The following is a 23,308-nucleotide window of genomic DNA, read 5'->3' as shown; positions in this document are numbered from 1 at the left end:
GTCGGGGCTCTGACTGGACCACTCAAGGACATTTATCCTTTCTTGGGCAAATTTTTGTTCTCTGGCTGTGTGCTTCGGGCCATTGTCATGCTGAAAGATGAACTTCCATTCCAATTTCAGCTTTTTTGCAGAGGGCAACAGGTTTTCCCTCTCGGATTTTTCTGTACTTTGCTCCATCCACTTTCCCTTCAATCCTGACAAGTGCCCCAGTCCCTGCTGATGAGAATCATCCTCACACCATGATGCTGCCACCACCATGCTTCTCAGTGGGGAAGGTGTTCTTTGAGTGATGTACTGTGTTGGGTTTGTGCCAAACATAGTGTTTTGCATTTAGGCCAAAAAGTTACATCTTGGTTTCGTCAGACCACAAAACTGTTTGGCCACAAGGCTTTCAGAATCTCCAGAATGTTTTTTTTGCATACCTCAAACGGTACTCAAGGTGGGCTTTTTTGAGTCATGGCTTCCTTTTTGACACCCTACCATACAGGCCAGACTTGTGGAGTGCCTCGGATGTTATCACTTGCACAGTGACCAGTTTTTGCCAAAAAGGCATGTAGCTCTTTCAAAGTTGTCATTGGCCTCTTGGTGGCCTCTCCGATCAGTCTCCTCCTTGATTGGTCATCCAGTTTTGAGGGACGGTCTGATCTAGCAGGGTCTTGGTGGTACAATACACCTTCCACTTCTTAATGCTTGCCTTGACTGTGCTCCAAGGGATAATCAAGGCCTTTGAAATATTTTTATATCCATCCCCTGATCTGTACCTTTCCACAATTCTTGGAGGTCTTTTGAAAGCTCCTTGGGGCTCATGGTTGAGTGAAATTTGGTGTGATGTGAAATGCACTACCCAGCAGAGGAAACCTCCAGGAGCAGCTGATTTTATTCTGAAATCATCAGAATCAGTACAATTTAACACAAGTGGAGGCCATTTAACTTGGTGTGTTATTTTGAATGTGATTGGATACACCTGAGCTAATTTACAATAGCTATTATAAGGGGGTGTACACTTATCCAACCAAGATATTCTAGTTTTGTATTTTTAATTAATTTTTGGAAATTTGTAGAATTCGTTTTTCATTCGGAAGTTCTGGGTTATGATGTGTAAATAAAGGTGGAAAAAGTCTGATTTAATTCCAGACTATAAGGGAACAAAAGGTGAAATTTTTGAAAGGTGGTGTAGACTTTCTATACACACTGTACATTCATGGGTCTGTGCTTCACATATTCGTGTTTTTTGTTTTTGCGTGTGTATTCGCAGTTTTTCACGGGATTTTTGATTTTCCTTTTTGAATCGCGAACTGCTGGGAACCTATCCCCCTTTTTCCAATTGAAACAATGCCCCAACATCCGTGGATTCAATATTCACTGCATTTTTCAGGAACGTATCCCCCGTGAATGTCAGGGTCTGACAGTACTTGTGTTTATTACAGGGGCATTATTAGGCAATCGACAAATACATGGAGTATATAAGATTTAATGGAATTTATACCTGGGTTCCCAACATCAAAAGCCAATGGTTTTGATAGAAACACCAAACAAGGCAATCCAAGTCCCAAATGTAACTTGCTTATTCTCTTCTCTAGTGTCTGAACATTTCTTGTCATCCTTTGAGATGGATTGTTCTCCTGCCATCAAGAATGAAGTTGTGCACTGCATGGGAGTTTTCCATGATGGTGTGGCACAGAAATGTACTCAGTACTTTGAAAGGTAATTCTGTGCGAAAGCAGGATATTGAGTTTACAAGCTTTCTTCATCATTTTGCAGGCCTGTGGATATAATAGAAGCAAATAAGGGAACGTTAGGTGATATACGAGTAGATCCTTCAGGAATGGGAACCTTGAGAAATTTGCCACCATGGAAAAATATCAACTCTTATTCTGTTATTAACTCCAGTTTTATTTTTATGCCTCAGACAAATCGGTCCTGTTTTGCAGATATCGCCGTGTCACCCACATTACACCAAAATTATACTTGTCCTTCATTCAAGGATACAAATCCATCTACATGGAGAAGCTCCTGTCTTTGAGAATGCTCACAGACAAGTAGGTGTAAAAAAAGAATGGATGTTGGTCGTTCCAACCCTTCACCACCTCAATCCCCACCAGTCTCGTGAACATGACTATGTCAACTGATGCTGTTTAAAAACATTTCATATGATTAGTGAATTACAAACTTCTTTACCATTAAAAATTTTTTTTAAGGTTTGTTTTTTTTTGGATGACTTTAAGTTTCTTAAATTACGTTATCTCGTGGTTTTTTTCCCCCAATCCCCACTGACATGTTTGAATGTGTATGCAAGTTACGATGTTATTTTTTGAAAATCTTGATATGCAGGAATGTTTTTGATTATTATTTTGTTTTCAATATTCCTTGAATATAACCACTGCTTTAATGTCTATGCTTGACATTAGCAGATAGCTAATGCTAACTTGTGTATGTATCTGGCAAGAATGAGCACTGGGCTGGAAAAATTAAAGGAAGCATCAGATACAGTGGCTGCGCTGAGCAAAGAGCTGGAGACAAAGGAGAAGGAGCTCCAAGCAGCGAATGAGAATGCAGATTTGGTAAAGAGGACAGTCGGCACTTTAAAGAAAATCATTTCTGGGATTCAGACCACTTATAGCTTGCCAGAATCACTTGATTTAGTTTTACCTCCATCATCTACAGAATGTTTTTTGGGGGTTTTCTTTCTCGTAAATGTGGATACATTTTGCTCGTACATGAACCTAACCTTGGCAAATTTAGTGATGCAGCCTAATGCCAGCAAAGTATACTATATATGCCTGACATTCTTCTTTTGTTCAGGTGTTGAAAGAAGTGACAGTCAAGGCGCAGGCAGCACAACAGGTCAAGGTCGAGGTGCAGAAAGTCAAAGAGAAGGCCGAAGCCATTGTGCGAAACATTTCTATTGACAAGGGGGTTGCTGAAGAGAAGCTTGTGACTGCCAAGCCTGCTATAGAAATGGCTGAAGCAGCACTGAAGGTGAGATCTTTTTTTCTTAGGTATGGATGTTTGGACACATTCCAGCACTGTGCTTTCATACGCCTTACTTTGGTTTGTTGACTTGTTTCTTTCAGGTATTAATGGGTATATATTTTTTGCTCCTTGTGAAAACCCAACACATCATAGTGGGAAAATACATGAATTGATGAATTTTAACCTCTGTTGATGTTTTGAATATTTATTTTAATGTTTGTCAAATAATAAGGGACTTTCAAAGTGATGTATGAATGCTAAATGAGGCTGTTTGCGCATGCGCTGTGTATGCGTTTTCAGTGAATCGGTTCTGCTCGCCAGACACTTTTAACCCTGCCATTGCTTGTGCAAAACTGGAATTCAAATCGTCTTTTGAACATAATTTTCAGAATTTAGACGAAAGAGTGGAAATTTCAGGATGGTTAACCACAATTGTTCTTTACCTGAATGCAAATCAGACTCGCAAAAATAGAGGAAACCCGACAAATATCCATGGATGGCAGGTGTCTGGTTCATACCATTTCCTCTTAATACAAGCTAGCGCCGGACGTGGATATAACACACGTACACACACTGACAGACACTTCTGATTTTTGCAATAGATGCAAAAATCTAGTTTAATTTATCTTGTGGTCCTGGAACTAAACAAACACAATATATATAACAGCCCTCACAACTCCCATAACTACTCTGCACCAAATCCCAACATGAATAACATTAGTCCATGGGCCTCGGCCAGAAATTCCACTTGTCGGTACCATCTAAGGAAACCAATCCTAGTTATGATTTTTGAATTGGTGTGTGTGTGTATATGTATATATATATATATATATATATATATATATATATATATATATATATATATATATATATATATATATATATATATATATATATATATATATATATATATATAATATTTTGATGTGATGACCATTGCAGACTGGCAGCTTATTGGCAGTTATCATCTCTGGAATGTACCCACCCTCCGCATAATGAAAGCGAAAAGGCAAACTCAGAAACATTCACTAATGATGCAATTGCTGTTTCCACATGGGGCTAGAATGAACTGCAAACCACAAATACATGTCTGAAATGCTTTATTTATACCATCCGAATAATCCTTTCTGTCATTCCTGAAGGCAGAATTTGTTTTATGGCAGAAAGGGGCGAACAATAGGGCCTATCAAAATGTTGCTGATTAGTGATTTTCAGTACATTTTAATTTATAATATTGTCATTCAAGTTCCCTGGGTAGTGCTACTGAACCGCAATCGCCTACAACATGCACATGTTGTATGAGGAAACCATTTATGAACATTTTACAAGTTTTTACCACAGTTAAAGGAATTGCCCTTCCTCTACCCTAGTTCCAACAAGCATCCAAAATGTGAAATTTATGGATAACCCAAATTTCACCACGCTACTGTGGCATGTTTATGTACTATGTTTTACTCATGCATATTTGTAGCCATGAATGTCCTTGTGATTGTGCCAAAACATTCACACCATGGATCAGTAGTCTAGTCTTCATCACTGTTATCAGCATCAGAGTCCTCTAGGTCTACAACCTCTTCCTCGACATCAGTGGGCCGGTTGCTGCAGGTTCGCAACTTGCACATGTCAGTGCACTTCAGGCTATTGGAAAGGCATGTGCAGTCTGGGAGTTTGCACGACCGTCCACACTTGCAGGAAAGCAGTTGCAACACTGCATCCGGTGCTGGAGAACCCTGCATCCACTCCATGGCCAGCTTCCCGTCATCATCAGTGGTCCATCCACAACCCTTGGGACTTGGAACATAAGGTTGGCATTGCAGACAGCACCTCCAAATAGCAGCCTGGTAGTTTGCACGGAGGACGTGCATGAAGAGGCAGTCTTCACATGGTGGAAGCTGACTGGACTCTATCTCTCCCCGTTTGGCACAGAAGAGTTGATGTCGGAGTTCATTGACTTTCGTGGTGTTGGTAGACGGCACGTACATGTGGCAGGTGACCTCTTGCAACTTCTGAAAGAGCTCGGTGGATACTTCCCATGAATGACCGAGCTGACTGAAGACCTCTTGGTAGGTCTTATCCGACTTCATTTGCTTCAAGGCGCCCATCTTTCCCGGCCTGCAAAGGCACTGACTGTATCACAACCGGAGAACACGTGCAGTCCAACCAGGGAATCACAGACACTGTCTCCCATCGATCGAGCAAGCTTGTCAATGTCGAGGAACCGTGTGCGGGTTTGTGTACCGCACTTCTGATACACGGGGCATGGGATGTCCTTATTGAAGGCAAGACACAGCACGAGGACATCTGTATCTTCGGCAGTGATCACCACAGCCTTGTACCCAGCCTCTGCTGCATGCAGAGCATGCAGAAGCATTCGGGTGTCTGCTTCCTCCTGCATGGACTTCAGCTCTGCCACTTCCTCCCAGTGGTCCTTGGTGTTTTTTTTGATTTTCCCCCAAAACGTCAATATCTCAGAATGGTAAAATGGTAAAAATGCAAAATACATACACCAAGCTGCTCTTCTGGAACGGTTATCACATATTGAAATAATCATATAGTCCCTACCAATAACTTAGTAGCCCTAAAGTTTGGTTTCCTCAGATGGTACCGATATATGCCTGGGCCCATGGACGACATAAAATATCATCATTTTACACTTACCCTGTACAATCACAACCCCCAGATATTTCCTTTCCATTGGTGTTCAGAACCACATAATCCAGACACGCAGTCCATTCACTGGTAGTGGTCTGCCAGGGGTTTGTGCAGCACACGCCCATCCACTCGGGCTTTGTGCATGGTCAGGAGATTGTACTATGAGCAGCTGCCCATGAGAGCGAGCTGAGAACCTTCTCCAAGTCTTTCATTGTGCAGAGGCACTGCCATTTCTCTCGGGTACCTTTCCAAGTATTTTCGACTTCTTTTAGAGCTTTGTGAGCCATTTTATGGAACAATTTTATCCCAGACACATGATGTACTTTCTTTCGCCCCAAACACGGCAGTTTCCTGGGGTTTCTGCGTATGCGCACCATGCATTCTGGGGTGGATTATGTAATTTTGAAAGTTCTGTATTAGCTAATGAAGAACCATTTCTGGGCTTTCTGAATTCCAACTTGGCATGTGGTACAAAGGCAATGTCCGTCATTGTCTTTTCATTGACTTGGTCACACCCGTGATTTACTTGACTCAAAATGAAATGTCATCAAAGCTCCCCAAGTACATCCACAAAAGTATTTTTTATGTCCATGAATTTTCCTTAATTGCTTAATATTGTGTTATTCTCCAATACGTTTCCTTTTTCTTTCACCCCTTCTCATTTTTAGCTTTTCTGGAATTGGAATTCCAGATAAGGTATTGTCATTGTGCACCGTCAGTCCGTCTCATATTTTGACTTCTCTGGCCAAACTGCAAGGCCGATCCAGTTGAAATTTGGCAGCAAGGTTCTGCACCTGACAGGGACCTGATGTTAAATTGTGGAGGTCATGCCGATCAAGTGACCGGAAGTGTGTCAAAATGGCGCAAAGTCACGCAAATTCCTTCGAAAATCTCCTTCTCCAGACCCATCAGTCAGAATGCCACCAAATTTGGGTTACATGAGGCCAGGGCCCACATAAGCTGAAGGTCCAGTGGTCCTACTTTTATGTAATCCTTTGGAAGTGGTACAAAACTGGGTTTTTTTCCACTTCTCCCCAAAAATGCTATTATATAACTTATACATACTTATTTTCAAAGAAACTTACACATACTTATAAGACAGCAAATAAACATTGGGAGATTGTACCTTCGGCTGGCAGGATGGCCGACAGGTATGCACACTCACCTCTAAGCTATCCAGCCTGGGTTTGAATCCTGACTCAGCTATAAACTTTCACCCCAGTGTTTAACAAGCAGGGTGATTCATCAATGTGTGCTGTCCCTTAGATGGATGTGTTTGCTTTCTTCTCTGAAACTTCACACACAATTTTGATGAAACTTGACCACAACTTTCATCACCCATGATGTACCAAAGTTTGTTCCATCCATCCATCAGGACCATACTCTGTGTAGAGCATTGTGCTGCCAAAGCAGTCTCCTGGGCTATTGGGCACAACCCTGAATGGGTCACCACTCTGACACAGGATACTCAAATGGCTCAATCATCTCAGCAAGCTGGTACTCATTTGCCAACCTCAGAAGCATGGCAGGCTGAGTCAACCCCACCTGGTATTAATTCGATGGGAAAGCAGGATCTGAACTCAGAACCTTGGGATCCCAAGCCCACCAACCAAGCCATTAAGCCAACACAAGGCTTAAAATTTGTTCATGACGTTAAAAAAATAAAATCAGGCATGTCCCCACCCCAGAATAGGGACCATGTTTTCCAGAGCGTTAACCGTGACTGTGTATTAACCGCATCCTTGTTTTTTTACCTCAAAAAAAAAATATATATATATATATATGTATATATATATGTATGTATATATATATGTATGTATATATATATGTATATATATATGTATGTATATATATATGTATGTATATATATATGTATACATATATATATATATATATATCTATATATATATATATATATATATATATATATATATATATATATATGTATGTATATATATATATATATATATATATATATATATATATATATATATATATGTATGTATATATATATATATATATATATATATATATATATATATATATATATATATATATATATATATATATATATATATATATATATATATATATATGTATATATATATATATATATATGTATATATATATATATATATATATATATATATGTATATATATATATATATATATATATATATATATATATATATATATATATATATGTATATATATATATATATATGTATATATATATATATGTATATATGTATATATGTATATATATATGTATATATGTATATATATATGTATATATGTATATATATATGTATATATGTATATATATATGTATATATGTATATATGTATATATATGTATATATGTATATATATATATGTATATATGTATGTATATATGTATATATGTATATATGTATATATATATATATATATATATATATATATATATATATATATATATATATATATATATATTGACCCCTATGCTCTTCTTGCCGACGAAGCTGCATAAAGCAACTAAGAAGGCCTACCCAACGTAAGTGCTTTGCTGTTTCAAACCCTTCCCAGAGTTCCTCCACAGCTACAAAGACATTCACAAATAGTACACACATGAGAATCCCAATGCTACACACCCGCTCAGCTGCCGGACCGGTTTCTTTGCTTATTGGCAAATCATCAGCGACAGCACAGACAGAAATGCATACCAATGAGGCTCCCAAGCATGTACCACGTGCAAACGTCAAAAGCAGTTAATATATAAATAATATAGACCTACCCGCATCTCTCACCTGTGAATGGAGGGAATAGCCAATCAGCTCACACCAAATCGACTAAACCCGGGCTGTTACTAAACCCTGTAATTAGACTCCAGCTATTGTCAATAATTCTTCTTTTGATGAGAGAGCAGGTGAGTATTCCCATCAATCATTCCTCATTCCTGTTTGTCAATCAATCAGAATTAACAGGAACGTGATTTGGCCTCCCGCGATTTGGAATCGGGGCCTACCTTCCGATCAACCATTATGTGGAGACGTACATGCTTAGCCGAGAGGGCCCAATTGGTAACGTCCCTGTATCCAGGGTGCAAGCATAGCAATGGCGGCCCTCCATGTCGGGGTTATCGTGCATGACGCAATGGGTTAAAACGTGCAACTGAGATCGCTTGTTCTTATACATTGACATGATTATGAAAGCTCTAAAAGTTCCTCGATATGTGGAATATAGATCTACTGGTACATGTATGATAACTGGAATATAATTGAAATACAGCATTGAAAAATTTATTGTTTTTAAGAATTATTTTTTTTCTATACCTGTGTATTAACCACACCCCTGTCTTTTAACTTTTTTTCTGCTTGTTAAAAAAGTGTCGTTAATACACCAGAAAATACGGTATTTACTTTATTCTCCATTACATATTTTGTGGGTCATCCACACCTACCAGTGGTTCCCTGGTCATCTTATCCAGTCACCACCAGGTCAGCGCCCAAGACATTGCCATTATTTTTTGTTTTCCGTTTCTGAAAATGCAGTTGTTGTTTTTTGTAAATTGCACAATAATACATTCTGATGTAATTAATACTCAGTCATACATTTCCCTCATGTGGCTGCTGGTTTGCATCATTGCTGAGAGCTGTTCAGACTGCAGAGGTGCTTCTGATGTAGTCCCCCTGTAGTTTGGAGCAGGAATTTGGAATCTGGTCAGGCAAGGTGCCTTAACCCACCTCCTTTTTCAAAAAAGCCACCATAGGATCTTTAATATCCACCAAAAAGCGCTGGCAGATGGGTCGTTTGATTGAACATCCATCTGATGGATGGTGGACACATTGATGCGTCATCCTAAATGTTAACCACGAGGATGATCTTTTATAATTTGCTCGAGATGAAAACCCAGGTGCTAGACAGCTCCAAATTGAGTGTGCATACCTCTAAGCTATTCTGCCAATCCTATCTTCATGCTGTAAACATCAATAAAGGTAAAATTACACATTATGGAAAGAGTAAAGAACAGAGCCAACAAAAAATGTTTTCTGCCTTGTCGACATCCTTATTTCTGGCAGACAATTCGCCCAACGGACATTTCAACTGTACGATGCCTCAGTCGGCCACCCCATCTCATCATGCACATCATGGACTGTGTACTCCTGCTTTTCCAGTGGCCTCTTGATCCACCACTTCTTGACATGAGAAGGGCTTGTATCATTCCTTCCTGGCAAGAGTCCCTCAAGCTCATGACTGCAGGAAGTTTCTTGGGTTCTCTGCAGGTATCTGTGCAGGCTATAAGATAAAATACTGTACAACACAGGAATCCTGGAAATTCCGATCATATACTTGCAAATCCATGTTTAACTTTTCTCAGTTTTATAATAATAACTCGGATGTAGTCAATGGCATGCCATCACAAATCCCCACACTTCCCACCTTAAGCAAAGTTGAAAGAAGATGAAAAGTTCCACCAGGAATGACCCAATATGAGATTTTGAGTTTAAAAAAACAAAATTCTGTTTTGACTCCTGTCACCCTAAGTCCCCACCCCTGGGGCATGAACCAGGGGTGGGGACTTTGGGATTTGGGGTCAAATTCATTCATGCATCCCCAATGTTGATTGCATATTCCCGTATTTTTCGGCATATAAGTTGATGCCTTTTCCCTGGAAGTCTGGGCCTCGACTTGTACTCAGAATCGACTTATTTATGGTTTAATAGTTTAATACTGTCATGTCCGGGTCAGTTAACACCAACGCCGGACGGATGAGCCGAACCTGCGGTTTACTCCCTCAGATGATATTCCGAATAAAAGCAGAAAATGCGCGTGCGGGTCATGAGGAGAGACACAAAAACCTGACAGCTTTTAAGTCCAATGGGTTTATTTCCTGAACCACAATAATCAAAAGAACCAGGGATGATTTAATGGTGATGGAAGAGACGACGGCGAGTTGGGATAGGGAAGAAAAGGGGACACAAAATCGATAATAAATAATTTTTGTACAATGAGGTAAAATAAGTCGAAAGCAACAAGGCGCCACACTCCAGACTCAGTCAGAGACGGGAAGGGGACAAAACCGGGGGACTCAGCTCCGGAGCAGCGGGGACGAGCAGGTGATGAGGAGGGACGAGGAGCAGGACGAGCAGAAGATAACCGGGACGATGAGGAGACGAATCACACGGACAGGTCAACGAAATGGGGCACAGGGCGAAGAGAGCCACAGGCAGGCAGAGGCCGGCAGAAGCAGGAAGGCAGGACGACCTCCTTAAAACTCTTTTTCCTCAGCCTCGCACACACCAGAAACTCCCAGCCGCGTTCTCAGACTTCTCCGCCTTCTAATCGGACCAACTCTCTCACCAACTAACTTTTTCCTCCCGTCGTCCTCGCCTCAGAGCCCCAACTGCTGATTTGGCTCTTCCCTTTCCTTTCCCTGGGCAACGCTCTGCCCTTCCCAGGAAATCCATCGCTTCCCCCCTTTTGGAGGCGTTTATATCTCTGCCCTTTTGGGAGGGGTCTATAACTCCACCTCTGTCTTTTGCCATGTCTCCTGGTGCCCCTGGTAGAGGTTTACATTGAGGATTTACACACGATTTCCTCAACCATAATCCTTAACTACCTCTTCCATGCACCATCTACTCGCACATGGACCATGCTACTCTATACATTCCTATCTGCTCTATAGTGATATCTAACCCCCCCCCTGCACAAACGTAACAACACATTGAATTGCATAAATGAAAAAGAAACTGCAAATTGTGATATTTTCTGAAATAAATTGTATAATTGTTCATTTGAAACACAATGCTCAGTGATTAAGCTTTTTCATGGATTGAAATGTGCTTGTATTACAATGAGTGTCAGGTTTTCATTTTATTTTTTATTTATTAAGGAATAGGGAGCTGCAACAAAATGTAACACGCTACGAGCCAGTGCCTATTCTGAAGCTCGTTTTAAGCACTGTACCTCTCTATGATAACAAACATGTTGAAAAACTATTTACATTCCTAATTTATCCGAAAGGTCATCCCGCAAAGTAATTCAAATAATATGCACAAACGAGCTCAATATTCATGACGCTTGAAGTACTGTAATTTGTAATGAATGTGTTGTGAGTGTCAGGGAGGAATTAACCCTTTGAACCCTAGTGACCAGTTTACCGGCGACTATTCAAACCTCCATGTTCCCGAGCAGCCAGATTTTTCTCCAATGAGCCCAGGGTGGGGAGCCGACAATCCAAGGAGCTGAAGATTCAAAGTGTTAACATCTCAATTGTTCTGACTAATAGTTTTGCGAACTACCATCATTGATCAAGCTTCGACTTATACTTCACATCGACTTATATGCTGAAAAATACGGAACAAAGTTTCATTAAAAATATTTTAAAATATGTCCGTGAATGCAGTTTTCGGGATTTGACCTCTGGACCCTGCCCCAGGGGTCAGGTCAGGTCAGGTATGGGAGCATGTGCTAGAACAGCGCGTTGCTGCATCCACTTTCTGCTGGTACTCCAGGGGCCTCCGTCTGGCCATCCCCCAGGCAGACGCCAGGCGCATCCCCATCTCCTTGAGATGATGGTCAACCTGCTGCAACCACGAGGCACGTGGTTGGCCCACTGGCCTCCTCCACTCATGAGACTCCCTTGCTGAGAGAATCTGGTGAGCAGGATCAGCGTCAGGAAAACGATCCACATGTCCATACAGCGGCAACTGACGCTCACAGACTATGCAGGTAACAAATCTCATCCGAGTCTCTCTCAGCAACCGCTCGTTGGACACAAAATCCGACCAGCGATAGCCAAGGATTCTCCGAAGAGACCTGGTACCAAAGGAATTAAGTCTCCATCTCAGATCTTTGGTCAGAGTCCAAGTCTCGCATCCATAGAGCAAGACTGGAAGTACCAAGGACCTGAAGACTCGGACTTTCGTCCTCCCGCACAGGGACCGGTAGCACCACACCCCATGATCCAGTGAATCCATGACTCCCCAGGCCCGACCCAGACGTCTATTGACCTCTGACTCACAGCCAGCAGAGACATGAATATCACTGCCAAGGTAAGTGAATCTCTCCACGACCTCAAGATCCTCACCACAAACAGACACAGACAGGACAGCAGCATCCAAGATGTCACCGAAAGTCTGGATCTTAGTTTTGACCCAAGAAACCCGTAATGCCAGCGGCTCCGACTCGTCATTCAGCACCGCGAGGGCCCCCAAAAGGATATCTAAAGTCTCCGCAAAGATGACTGCATCATCTGCAAAATCAAGGTCTGAGATCTTGACATTCTCAAACGATGCACTGCAGCTTGATCTCTCCGACATCCTCCCTAAAATCCAGTCCATACAAGTGCTGAAAAGTGTGGGGGCCAGTACACACCCCTGACAAACTCCAGTAACAACTGGAAATAAGTCAGAGATTGTACCACCACACTTCACAGCACTCTCAGTACCAGAGTAGAGTTCAGACATCAAATCGATCAGTTTTGGTGGAACCCCACGAAGACCAAGAATCCTCCAGAGGGCATCCCGATTCACTGAATCGAACACTTTACAGAGATCAACATAGGCTGCAAGCAGCCCCTGCCGAAACTCTCGTCTGCGTTCGGTGAGGACACGAAGAGCAAGGATACGGTCAATCGTTGACCTCTTTGGTGTAAAGCCTGACTGCTCTGGACGCTGGTGCTCAAACAGATGGTGGCGAACCTTATCAAGAATTATCCGAGCAAAGACCTTGCCCGGCACTGAGAGCAGCGTCACCCCTCGGTAGTTGTTGCAGTCTTGGCGATCACCCTTCCCTTTCCAGAAAGGAACAACAAGGCCCCTTTTCCAATCAGTTGGGATGATGCCTGTGTTCCAGGCAGAGCACAAAACTGCATGCAACGACACGAGTGCAGCATTTCCACCAGCCTTGAGAAGTTCAGCATGGATGCCACAGATCCCTGGAGCTTTGCCCCGCTTCAACTGGTTCACCGCAGCCCGTGTTTCCACAAGCGAAGGTGGACCACAGTTGATTCGAGGGTCAGCAACAGGGATTGTAACACCCTTGACGTCCAACTCGACAGCTGGGGGATCAGCCTGGTACAACCGCTCAAAGTAACCGGCCCAGCGGGCCTTCACTTCAGACTCCTCTGTTAAGAGCCTACCACTCTCTGCTCTAACTCCAGTGCTCCGAGGGATGGGCTTGGATGAACGCAATGCGCGACTTCCCCTGTAAGCGGGACGAGAATCACCTGTCCACAGGTGATGCTCTACCCCCTCAAAGATTCCTCGCACATAGGCCTCCTTGTCCACCCTCAGTGCACGTACAGTTTTACGCCTCAGCTCCCTGAACATCTCAGCTCTGCCATTCAGCCTGGCCCTGCGACTCTGGTCAATGGTATCCAGTGTCCCTTGAGAGACAAAATTCTTCTTTGCCCTGCGGTGAGTTCCAAGACATCCACTGGCAACATCAAGGACGGTGGTCTTGAAGGCACTCCACAACTCTTCAGGACCCCCCAAAGCACCCAGCCCCCCCAAGTGTCGACTCAGCCTGTTCGCAAACTCCTCAGCTACTCTCTCATCCCTGAGCTTGCCAACATCCAGCCTCGGCTGGGATGGTACCATTCTCCAGGATTTAAGGTGCAGCTTTAGAGTTGCTACAACAAGCCTGTGGTCAGTATTGAGGAACTGAGCACTCCGGTAGACCCTGCAGTTCTGGATCATCCTCCAACGACCGTAAATGAGGACATGGTCAATCTCCTTTGCCACACCGCCAGCTTTGGAATACCAAGTCCAGCGATGAGTTTGTGCGCGCTGAAACCATGAACCAGCCATCCTAAGTCCATGACTTCCTGCAAAGTCAAGGAACTTAGTGCTATTCTGGTTCACAGTTCCTGACCCATGGGGACCAACACACACCTCATAACCATCCCTATCAGTTCCAGTCGATGCATTGAAATCCCCCAAGACTAGAAGTGTATTTCGTCTGGGGCACTGATCAACCACAGACTCGAGCGTGGCGTAGAGTGCATCCTTCACGGTGAGATCACTCGCCTCAGTCGGAGCATAAACAGAGACCAGGGAAATGACACCTAAGGAGTGACGAATCCTTAATCTCATAATACGCTTGTTGACCGGTGTTACCTCAATTATCATTGGGGTCAGCTTATTGGACACAGCTACATCAACTCCTTGGGTATGGTAACCATCAGAGCGACCAGACCAATAGTAGGTGTAACCACCCACCATTATCTCGCCGCAATCCGGTCTCCGAACCTCAGAGAGAGCTGCAATCCCGATTTCCAAACGCTTGAGCTCAGATGAAAACAGAGACAGGTGATCATCCTCTCTTAGGGATAGGACATTCCAGACACCCACCCGAAGGGACCGCCTCAGGTTAACCCATGGAGACTGCCGTCTGGTGGACGACACCTCAGCACCACTCCGACACACTCTCCCGCAATCTGACCCAGGGATGTTACCCCGTGGTTTTCCTCCTATCGTCAAAGATTGGGGGTCCCGAAGGCTTTGCCCCAATCCTGTCATCCAGTGAGCTGCCCTGCGAAGGGAAGCTGCACAGGAGGTACTCCCACGGAGTGGGTTTTCAGATTTTTTTTTGCGTTTTTGTGTTTTGCGGAATGAAGGGTTTTACGGTGGCCGGAGTGCAAATCCTGCCACCAACCTCCTAATAAAAAAGTAACCCAACTGCAGGAGGACGTCCGCAGACACATTTGGGCACTAGATATGGATGGCCGTTGGCTCACAAGGAGCTCCTCTGCCCTTTGACGGGTTTTGTTTTTAATCCTGCTGGGTGTCCATATCCAAACACCCTCCTCACCAGAAAACCTGGTGGGGGAGACGGTTTAGTCGCCGACAACCCGACCATGAAACAGGTTAGTACAGGTTTACATGGTACCTGTAGCAGGTCACAGATCTAACCTGACCTGACAAGCCCCAGGGGATGGAGCCAAAATGATACTGCTATCGCATCTTCTTGGCATGTAGTGATCAAAACTACCAGGTTTGATGAATTTCTGCACAACCATTTAGGAGGAATACTCGTGTTAGGAACTGTGATGGGATAATGTAGGTCCAGAAATTGTTGATCATGGAATCGAATATGATATTCGTGTTTGAGCTGGCATCATTGCATTGTGGAATGGAATCTATGATTTAAAATCATGTAAAATACTTGCACAACGTGTTTCCCTTTTCCCAATATACTTCCATTGCAGCAATTTCCGAAAGATACCATAACCGAGGAAGTGGTGGACCTGTTGCAGCCGTACTTTGCAATGCATGACTACAACATCGAGACTGCTCACAAGGTTTGCGGCAATGTTGCAGGTCTTTGCTCCTGGACCAAAGCAATGGCTACCTATTTTAGTATCAACAAGGAGGTCTTGCCACTCAAGGTGAGAAATACCTGAATTCCATTTCATGTTTTATGTGAGCGTAGGATATAAAGAACCCCAGTTAGTTCACAGATATTTAATGTTGCATTTCAAACTTGTATGCTCGTCATATTTGGGATCTAATCCCTTTCCACTATATAAGGGCCTCCAATTAATCCCACTTTCCTGTGGGATCAGCTGAGAGTAAAATTTCACCCAAGTCTTTCACGAACCAGCTGGCCATGATGTAACATTCGACTGGATCCGATTTAAGCAGGAATTTTTTTAATTCTTCAGGTTCGGTAGGCAACTTAATAACTTGGCTACTCTTCATGAATGACACTGACTGGCAACTAAATTGTGCTGGCACCCTAACCAAATTCCAAATTCATACTCTAACCTACAAGGGACACGACATCAGTGGCACAGCCATACTCTTGGAAATTATGCAACCAGCAGCGAGATACTGCATATGAATACATGAAAAACTCCATGATGTATTTGTACGTCTCTCTGCAAAACCAAAATGGAAGAACAATGTACACGTAAGAAAAAATGGTATTCGTATCATTGAAGACATTATGAGGAGAAACAACCAGAGTTGGTGGGTCATTCCATGTCAAATCATCAAAGAATCTGCCGTCATCTCTCAGATTTTTGTAAAACTTTGGGAACCAATTGGGACCCATGAAAAACGGCAATAACTCAAATACTTTTGCTAACAGCCTCTTAATTAGTGAGATACAGACTAACGAACTTTGGACTAATTAGCACGATGTCGCGAATTCAAATGGCCATATCTCTAAAAGTATAACACCTAGAGAGCTGGTTTTGGTGTCATTTTAAAGGTATTTTCATGCCCTATGAATTTTTCTGGGCAACATTTTCCTACCTCCAACCACAAAAAAGTTATCACAAAATATAAACTTCAATCGTGAATCCCCAAAAAATGTGTCCGTCAAATTTCCTCAAATTCATCCCAGAGGTACCTTATGATGTCAAGAAGCTTCCACATAAATTTTGTGATGCGCACTCCAATAGTTTCTGAGATATGAGCAATAATGTACATGTACGTATGGCATATAGGTTCGAAAATCAGCATTTGTAATGTATTATACAATCAATAAGTTAGTTCAAGTACACAGTGTTCACTAACCTGACTTAGGCTTTCAATTTCCTCTTCAATGCAGCAACAGCAGCACTTGTTTCTTCCCCTCAGGCCCAGTTGAAAATGAAAGTATATGATACTTCAAAGCAATTGATGGTCGTTCCCTGTGTTCCCTGTCATGGCTAGCTTAGAATGATTGTATAATACATTACAAATGCTGATTTTCGAACCTATATGCCATACGTACATGTACATTATTGCTCATATCTCAGAAACTATTGGAGTGCCCATTACAAAATTTATGTGGAAGCTTCTTGACATCATAAGGTACCTCTGGGATGAATTTGAGGAAATTTGACGGATACATTTTTTGGGGATTGAAGTTTATATTTTGTGATAACTTTTTTGTGGTTGGAGGTGGGAAAATGTTGCCCAGAAAAATTCATAGGGCATGAAAATACCTTTAAAATGACACCAAAACCAGCTCTCTCGGTGTTATACTTTTAGAGATATGGCCATTTGAATTCGCGACGTCGTGCTAATTAGTCCAAAGTTCGTTAGTCTGTATCTCACTAATTAAGAGGCTGTTAGCAAAAATATTTGAGTTATTGCCGTTTTTCATGGGTCCCAATTGGTTCCCAAAGTTTTACAAAAATCTGAGAGATGACGGCAGATTCTTTGATGATTTGACATGGAATGACCCTGGTGTCAAAGCCACCCAATGTTCGCTTGTTTATACATTTATCGTTTTTAAAAGACTAGTTTAATAATATTTTTTATAAAGCATTGCAGTGAAGTCTGATCCAAATAATTTCCAAGCAATATATGTATTTGTATATTGTAATCAGTAAAAAATAGTGCGGTAGATAAAAACATTAGAAAGGAAATAACTTGCACCAAAAACTTTAACATTTTCACGCTGACGCTCACGCTCACACTCACGCCGGGGGTATCGCTATAGCTCTCTGTTCTTCGAACAGGCGAGCTTAAAATGATCCCGGTTGGACATTTTAGGGTTAACCTGTTTGATGGAAGTTCATGTTTTCATTTGTAGACTGACCTGGCAGTGCAAGAAGCTCGGTTGCAGTTGGCCATGGGTGATTCGGTAGTTGCTCAAGCAGAGCTCAACAACAAGCAAGTAGAGCTGAACACAGTAAAAGAACACTACTCCAGTGCATTACAGCGCAAGCAGGTAATCTGTGTGGTGGAAACGTTGCACTTGTTCGTTTGTTTTTGTTGTTTGTTTCCAGTAACTAAGGCTCATCTATGAGCTTGTACATATATATATATATATATATATATATATATATATATATATATATATATATATATATATATATATATATCATGACATACAGGACAAGGATATCAGATGACAATGGATAAATCACAGTCTATGGGAAATGAACTAACATCATGAGCTTTGTGCTCAACTTAGAATGCTAAACAGTTTAACTTGCATAATTCCTTGTTGAAAATGAAGATAATAGAAATGAAAAAGCAATAACATGCTCTCAGGTGTGATAGGTATGACAAAATGGCTTATTTTCGCAATTTAGTTGACTGTTTTCACTAACCCGAGGTAAATGGATTTGTAAATTGTGCTCTGTTTTAATCAAGAAGACAGCCTGAGCAAACTAGTTTTGATTGGAAAGTCTTACTTAAACCAATGGCTCGGCACGATAATTCAGAGGTAGCATTCTTCTCTCTGAAGTCCAATAGTTTGGGTTTGATCTTCATTGGGGTAGGATAGGGGGGATCTATCTCCAAACTCTCAGCCAGGTGCTTTACAAGCAGAATGATGCATCTTAGATAACATTGAGCTGGTTGTTCCATTTACCGGTTCTTGCTTATGCTGGCATAAGGAATGGATCTGTGATTGTAGCTTGTGGTGCTTTTGTTTCACCCATCCCTCACGTTTTTGTAAAGTAATTGAGTTGTTCCCCCCTCAATTTTTTGGGGAAATGGTTCCATTAGCATCCCTTTCAGCCCTATCCTCAACCCCCAAAATCTGTGTAATAGTCAATGATCCATGCAGCCGATTATTCCATCTCGGGCATTTTCCGAAGCCTATCTATTTGAAAAAGAACGAAAACCTACAGCAAATACAAATACTGTTGGACCCCGTTTTCTGTGGATTATGCTATTCGTGGACCCCGCATATTCGCAGTTGATAAAATGCAACCTGCTTCTACGTTCGCGGCCCCGTGCTTTGGGTATTCACAGTTTTTTTGCAGTTTTTTATATATTTTTTTTTTGCGGGCGTATTCGCAGGTTTTTTTTATTTTTGCATTTTTGATGGACATATTTGCGTTTCTTTGGCGGTTTTGCGGGGATTTTTTTTCGTGTTTTCGCAGTTTTTCACGAGATTTTTGATTTTTCCCTTATGAATCACAAACCGCTGAGGACCTATCCCCCCTTTTCCCATTAAAACAAGTCCCCGACATGCACCGATTCAACATTCGTAGCATTTTCAAGCAATGTATCCCGCGCGAATAGCAGGGTCTGACAGTAACGATTATTCCTAACATGATGCACACAAATTCAGACCAATTTCTAACAGCACCTTTCTTCCCCAATTTTACTTGATCTTTAATGTGGTTTAAAATTGTAAATCCTGAGGATTAGAAAATGCCAAAAAGGAATTTCCTGGATTTGTGCTTGGTAGACATTAAGATGGACTTTTTAATGAGGTCCACTTTAATGGCCATTGTTTGCTGGTACCCTGATCTATGGAGAACAATACTTGCATAGCTGTACTCCTAGAAATGATGCAATAAAGCACTCAGATGCTGACACAAGAGAAAGATCTCTCCAAAGATGGAGAGAGGGGGCTGTAATCATGCCAGCATTCTGAAGGTTCAATTCTGGCCATGCATTTCCACGTTAAGGCATCAATAGCAAGAAAATAAGAAACATCAAAATTCAGGGTTTTTGACTCGGCCTATGTACCGTCTGACGTCACCTTGCATGAGAGGTGCTTTGAACAAATGCTTCAAAGCTGTTCCAACACCTCGCCAGTCATTTTGTATTCCGCTGACCAAGCTTGAGGCAGCCGGCCTCAAGCTTGGTCAGTAGAATAGAAAAGCTCGGTCTTCCTACCTTGTATGATATGAAAATGGTCCCGAAGTGTTAGCAAATGGTAAAATAAGTGCTTAAAACAATGTACCCAATATCTACAAACAACAGCAGTCCAGAAAATAAATAAATATACTTTAGCGAAAACTACTCCATTAAATCATTGTTCTGAAGTAAGAGGAAACTTTTCAGGATACACTGCAGTTGGCTTGCTTGGAGACTCAGCTTCATGAAAAAATAATTCCTTCTGTGATCGATTATAGAGTGAGTCACTAACCTTTGTTTTTGAAACCTGATGGTTAATCAAGTCCACTATATCCCATTCATTGTCTTTGTCCCTCCTGAACAACTCTGAAGAATCTCATGGATGATGCTTCACGCTGCCGACGCAAAATGCAAACGGCTTCAGAGCTCATCACGGGCCTAGCCAAAGAAAAGGAACGCTGGACACAGCAGCTGAAAGAGTTTTCCCATCAGACAAAGCAACTTGTCGGTGAGGGGGGAAATATTTTTTAGGTTACTCTTGGCTAATTTAATTTATCAACTACTCTTTAACATTTTGAAAGGCTGGTGTTGGCTTAAAGGTTAAGATGGCAGGCTTAAGATCATAAGGTCCTAAGTTTGAGCCCCTGTCATGCTGTCAACCAACATCAGGTGGGTTGACTCAGCCTGTCATCCTTCTGAGGTCAGAAAAATGTGTACCAGCTTACTTTTGAGTATCCTGCATCAGAGTGGTGACCTGTCCAGCATTGTGTCCCTTAAGGCCCGGTCACACCTTGACGTTTTAGCCAACGTATGCCGATTTTTGAATTTTTTTTCTAAAACGCTGGCACACATTGAATACGTTATGGGTAAGTTTTGATAACAATGAGAGCACGCTGAAAAACACTGCCATACGTCGTTGTACGTTGGCTTTAAACGTTGTACTTTTTGGTTGTCCTCAAATTTTTTCATGCTTGAAATTTCACGACGTATGCCGGCGTATGACTCACACGTTCTGCAACGCTGGCCACAAGTTGTATGCACGGTCTGCGATCGTTGACAGACATCAACACATGCTACTTGTAAGTTAATCATAAGTTGAGACACGCCGAGGTAATGTTTAGCGTACCCGAAACTTATTTCTAACCTATGATTAACGTGTTGTTGGCACGTTATGCGATCGTTGCCACACGTCGACAGACGTTACTTTTAAGTTACTCATAGGCTGAAAGACGTCGGTATAATGGATCGTCCTTGCGTCAGCGTCCACGGCCACCGCCAGGACACTTATTTGCAGCATTCTTCAAACTTTTCTTCGGCATGACGAGGATGTTCACACTTCGATGTCTAGCTTGGCTATGATTCCAATTGTCCATCGGCAGCATCTATTTAAAATAGTCGAGTTTGAGCGTTTTAACATGTTCAGAAGAAACGCTTCAAATTTCCAAACCCCAGCGTCAAAAAACAAAGGCGAATGACAGCAATTTAAATCGTTCATTGTAAATAATGAAAATAGTTGAGTGGTACCGTTTAAAAGTCGTTGAGTGTAAAAAAATCGATTTGTTGAGCGCAAGCGTCTACTTTCAATAGTGGGGTTTGAGCGATTTAGCACGTTCAATAGAAACGATTAAAATTTCCGAGCACCAGCGTCAAAAAACAAAGGCGAGTGACAGCAATTTAAATCGTTCATTGTAAACAATGAAAATAGCTGAGTGGTACCGTTTAAAAGTCGTTGAGTGTAAAAAAAATCCAATTGTTGAGCGCAAGCGTCTACTTTCAATAGTGGAGATGCAGCCATTTAAATCGTTGAGTTTATCATTTAAATCGTTAAATCGTTAAACGCAAGGACGATCCATCATAACCCACACCCTCCCCCTCACACTCACCTACTACTGCCAACATGAACAAACTACTACTAATACTAATACTAATACTGATACTGTTACTGCTGACATGGACATCGACTCAAAAAGGACTCGAAAACACTGTTGGGTTCCCCTTTTATGAGCAGCATTTTTATATACCAATTCCCAAAACCGCTGGGAACACGTCTTTATATGGCAGTTGTAAGTTAGAAACACGTTCGTTTATTTTTTTTTGTCGACCGGAAGACGTCATTGGAATACGTCTATATACGTCGATGTGTGTTGGGACTACGTAAAGAATTGGTTCAAAGCACGTCAAACATAAGTTCGAAATAAGTTTCGCGTAAAAAAGACATTACCGCGACGTGTTTCGACTTATGAGTAGCTTATAAGTAGCCTTTGTGGACGTGTGTAAGCGTCCGCATATCGTGTGTAAAACTTATCCCCATCGCATGCGGAACGTGTGTCATACGCCGAGTATGTCGTAAAATTTTGAACATGTTTAAAATTTCTTGACGTACTCTACTTACTACGACGTATGATAGCGTACTTTAGCATTCTACTCACGTATACCAAACTTACTCATACCGTATTTGACGTGCCCCAACGTTTTAGACACATTTTTCTTAGGTCGGCATACGCTGGCAAGATCGCCAAGGTGTGACCGCGATGTTGACACTTCCATTTCTGCGGCAGTTATGATTCGAATCGTTGTGCGTCAGCCTTTTAATAGGCTACGTCACGACATCGTCGGCGATGCGTGCAACGCGCTATGCCTAAGTTAGACTATCGTTGGGCATCGGTTGTGTAGGCTGACAACAGGTTCAGCATTCGTTGGTATAAGTTATCTATAACACAACGAAACGTTCTGTGTCCGTTACCAATGCGTTATACATAAGACCAAGTCGCTATGAATACGTCCGAATCTTTAAAAAAAAACATCAAAAGTTCAACGTAAGCCAGCGTTTTAGATACATTTTAATACGTTGCCATCAATGGCTAAAACGTCAAGGTGTGACCGGGCCTTTAGCTAATAGAAAACTGCCTCGGCAGCCCTATACATCTTAAGACGCTAAAAGAGTGATTCTTTTTCTTAAAGAACATTTTGTGGTTAAAATTCCTACATTTGAAATGCCAACCATTAAATGTTTACCTCTTTTTTTATTTCAAAGCAACTTCTGAAACAGTCATGGTTACAGGATCTCTAAGCTATAGCAGGAACTAAGATTTAAACATAACTTGTTTTCACCGAACCTTAATAATTTGTTTGATTTCTCTCCTGATGTCAAGGTGATAC

At 41.8% G+C, this 23,308-nt stretch overlaps 1 protein-coding gene across 1 annotated transcript in view; it reads left to right on the top strand.

Annotated features, from left to right (window-relative positions):
- DNAH5 (dynein axonemal heavy chain 5) overlaps nt 1-23,308 on the top strand; it is a 254,698-nt gene that overhangs the window by 168,791 nt on the left and 62,599 nt on the right. Inside the window, exons 57-64 of the mRNA XM_085890337.1 lie at nt 1,581-1,704; nt 1,932-2,039; nt 2,447-2,561; nt 2,803-2,979; nt 9,686-9,889; nt 15,820-15,999; nt 18,141-18,278; nt 20,522-20,653. Of these exons, the coding sequence (XP_085746463.1) occupies nt 1,581-1,704; nt 1,932-2,039; nt 2,447-2,561; nt 2,803-2,979; nt 9,686-9,889; nt 15,820-15,999; nt 18,141-18,278; nt 20,522-20,653 (1,178 nt within the window). The remainder of the gene's footprint in view (nt 1-1,580; nt 1,705-1,931; nt 2,040-2,446; nt 2,562-2,802; nt 2,980-9,685; nt 9,890-15,819; nt 16,000-18,140; nt 18,279-20,521; nt 20,654-23,308) is intronic.

Source organism: Eptatretus burgeri, chromosome 7, assembly GCF_056783735.1.
Source record: "Eptatretus burgeri isolate ZD-2024b chromosome 7, Ebu_testis_v1, whole genome shotgun sequence".
NCBI classification, from domain to species: domain Eukaryota; kingdom Metazoa; phylum Chordata; class Myxini; order Myxiniformes; family Myxinidae; genus Eptatretus; species Eptatretus burgeri.
Note: the sequence above shows the minus strand (reverse complement) of the source record. Positions and strands in the feature narration are given on the sequence as shown.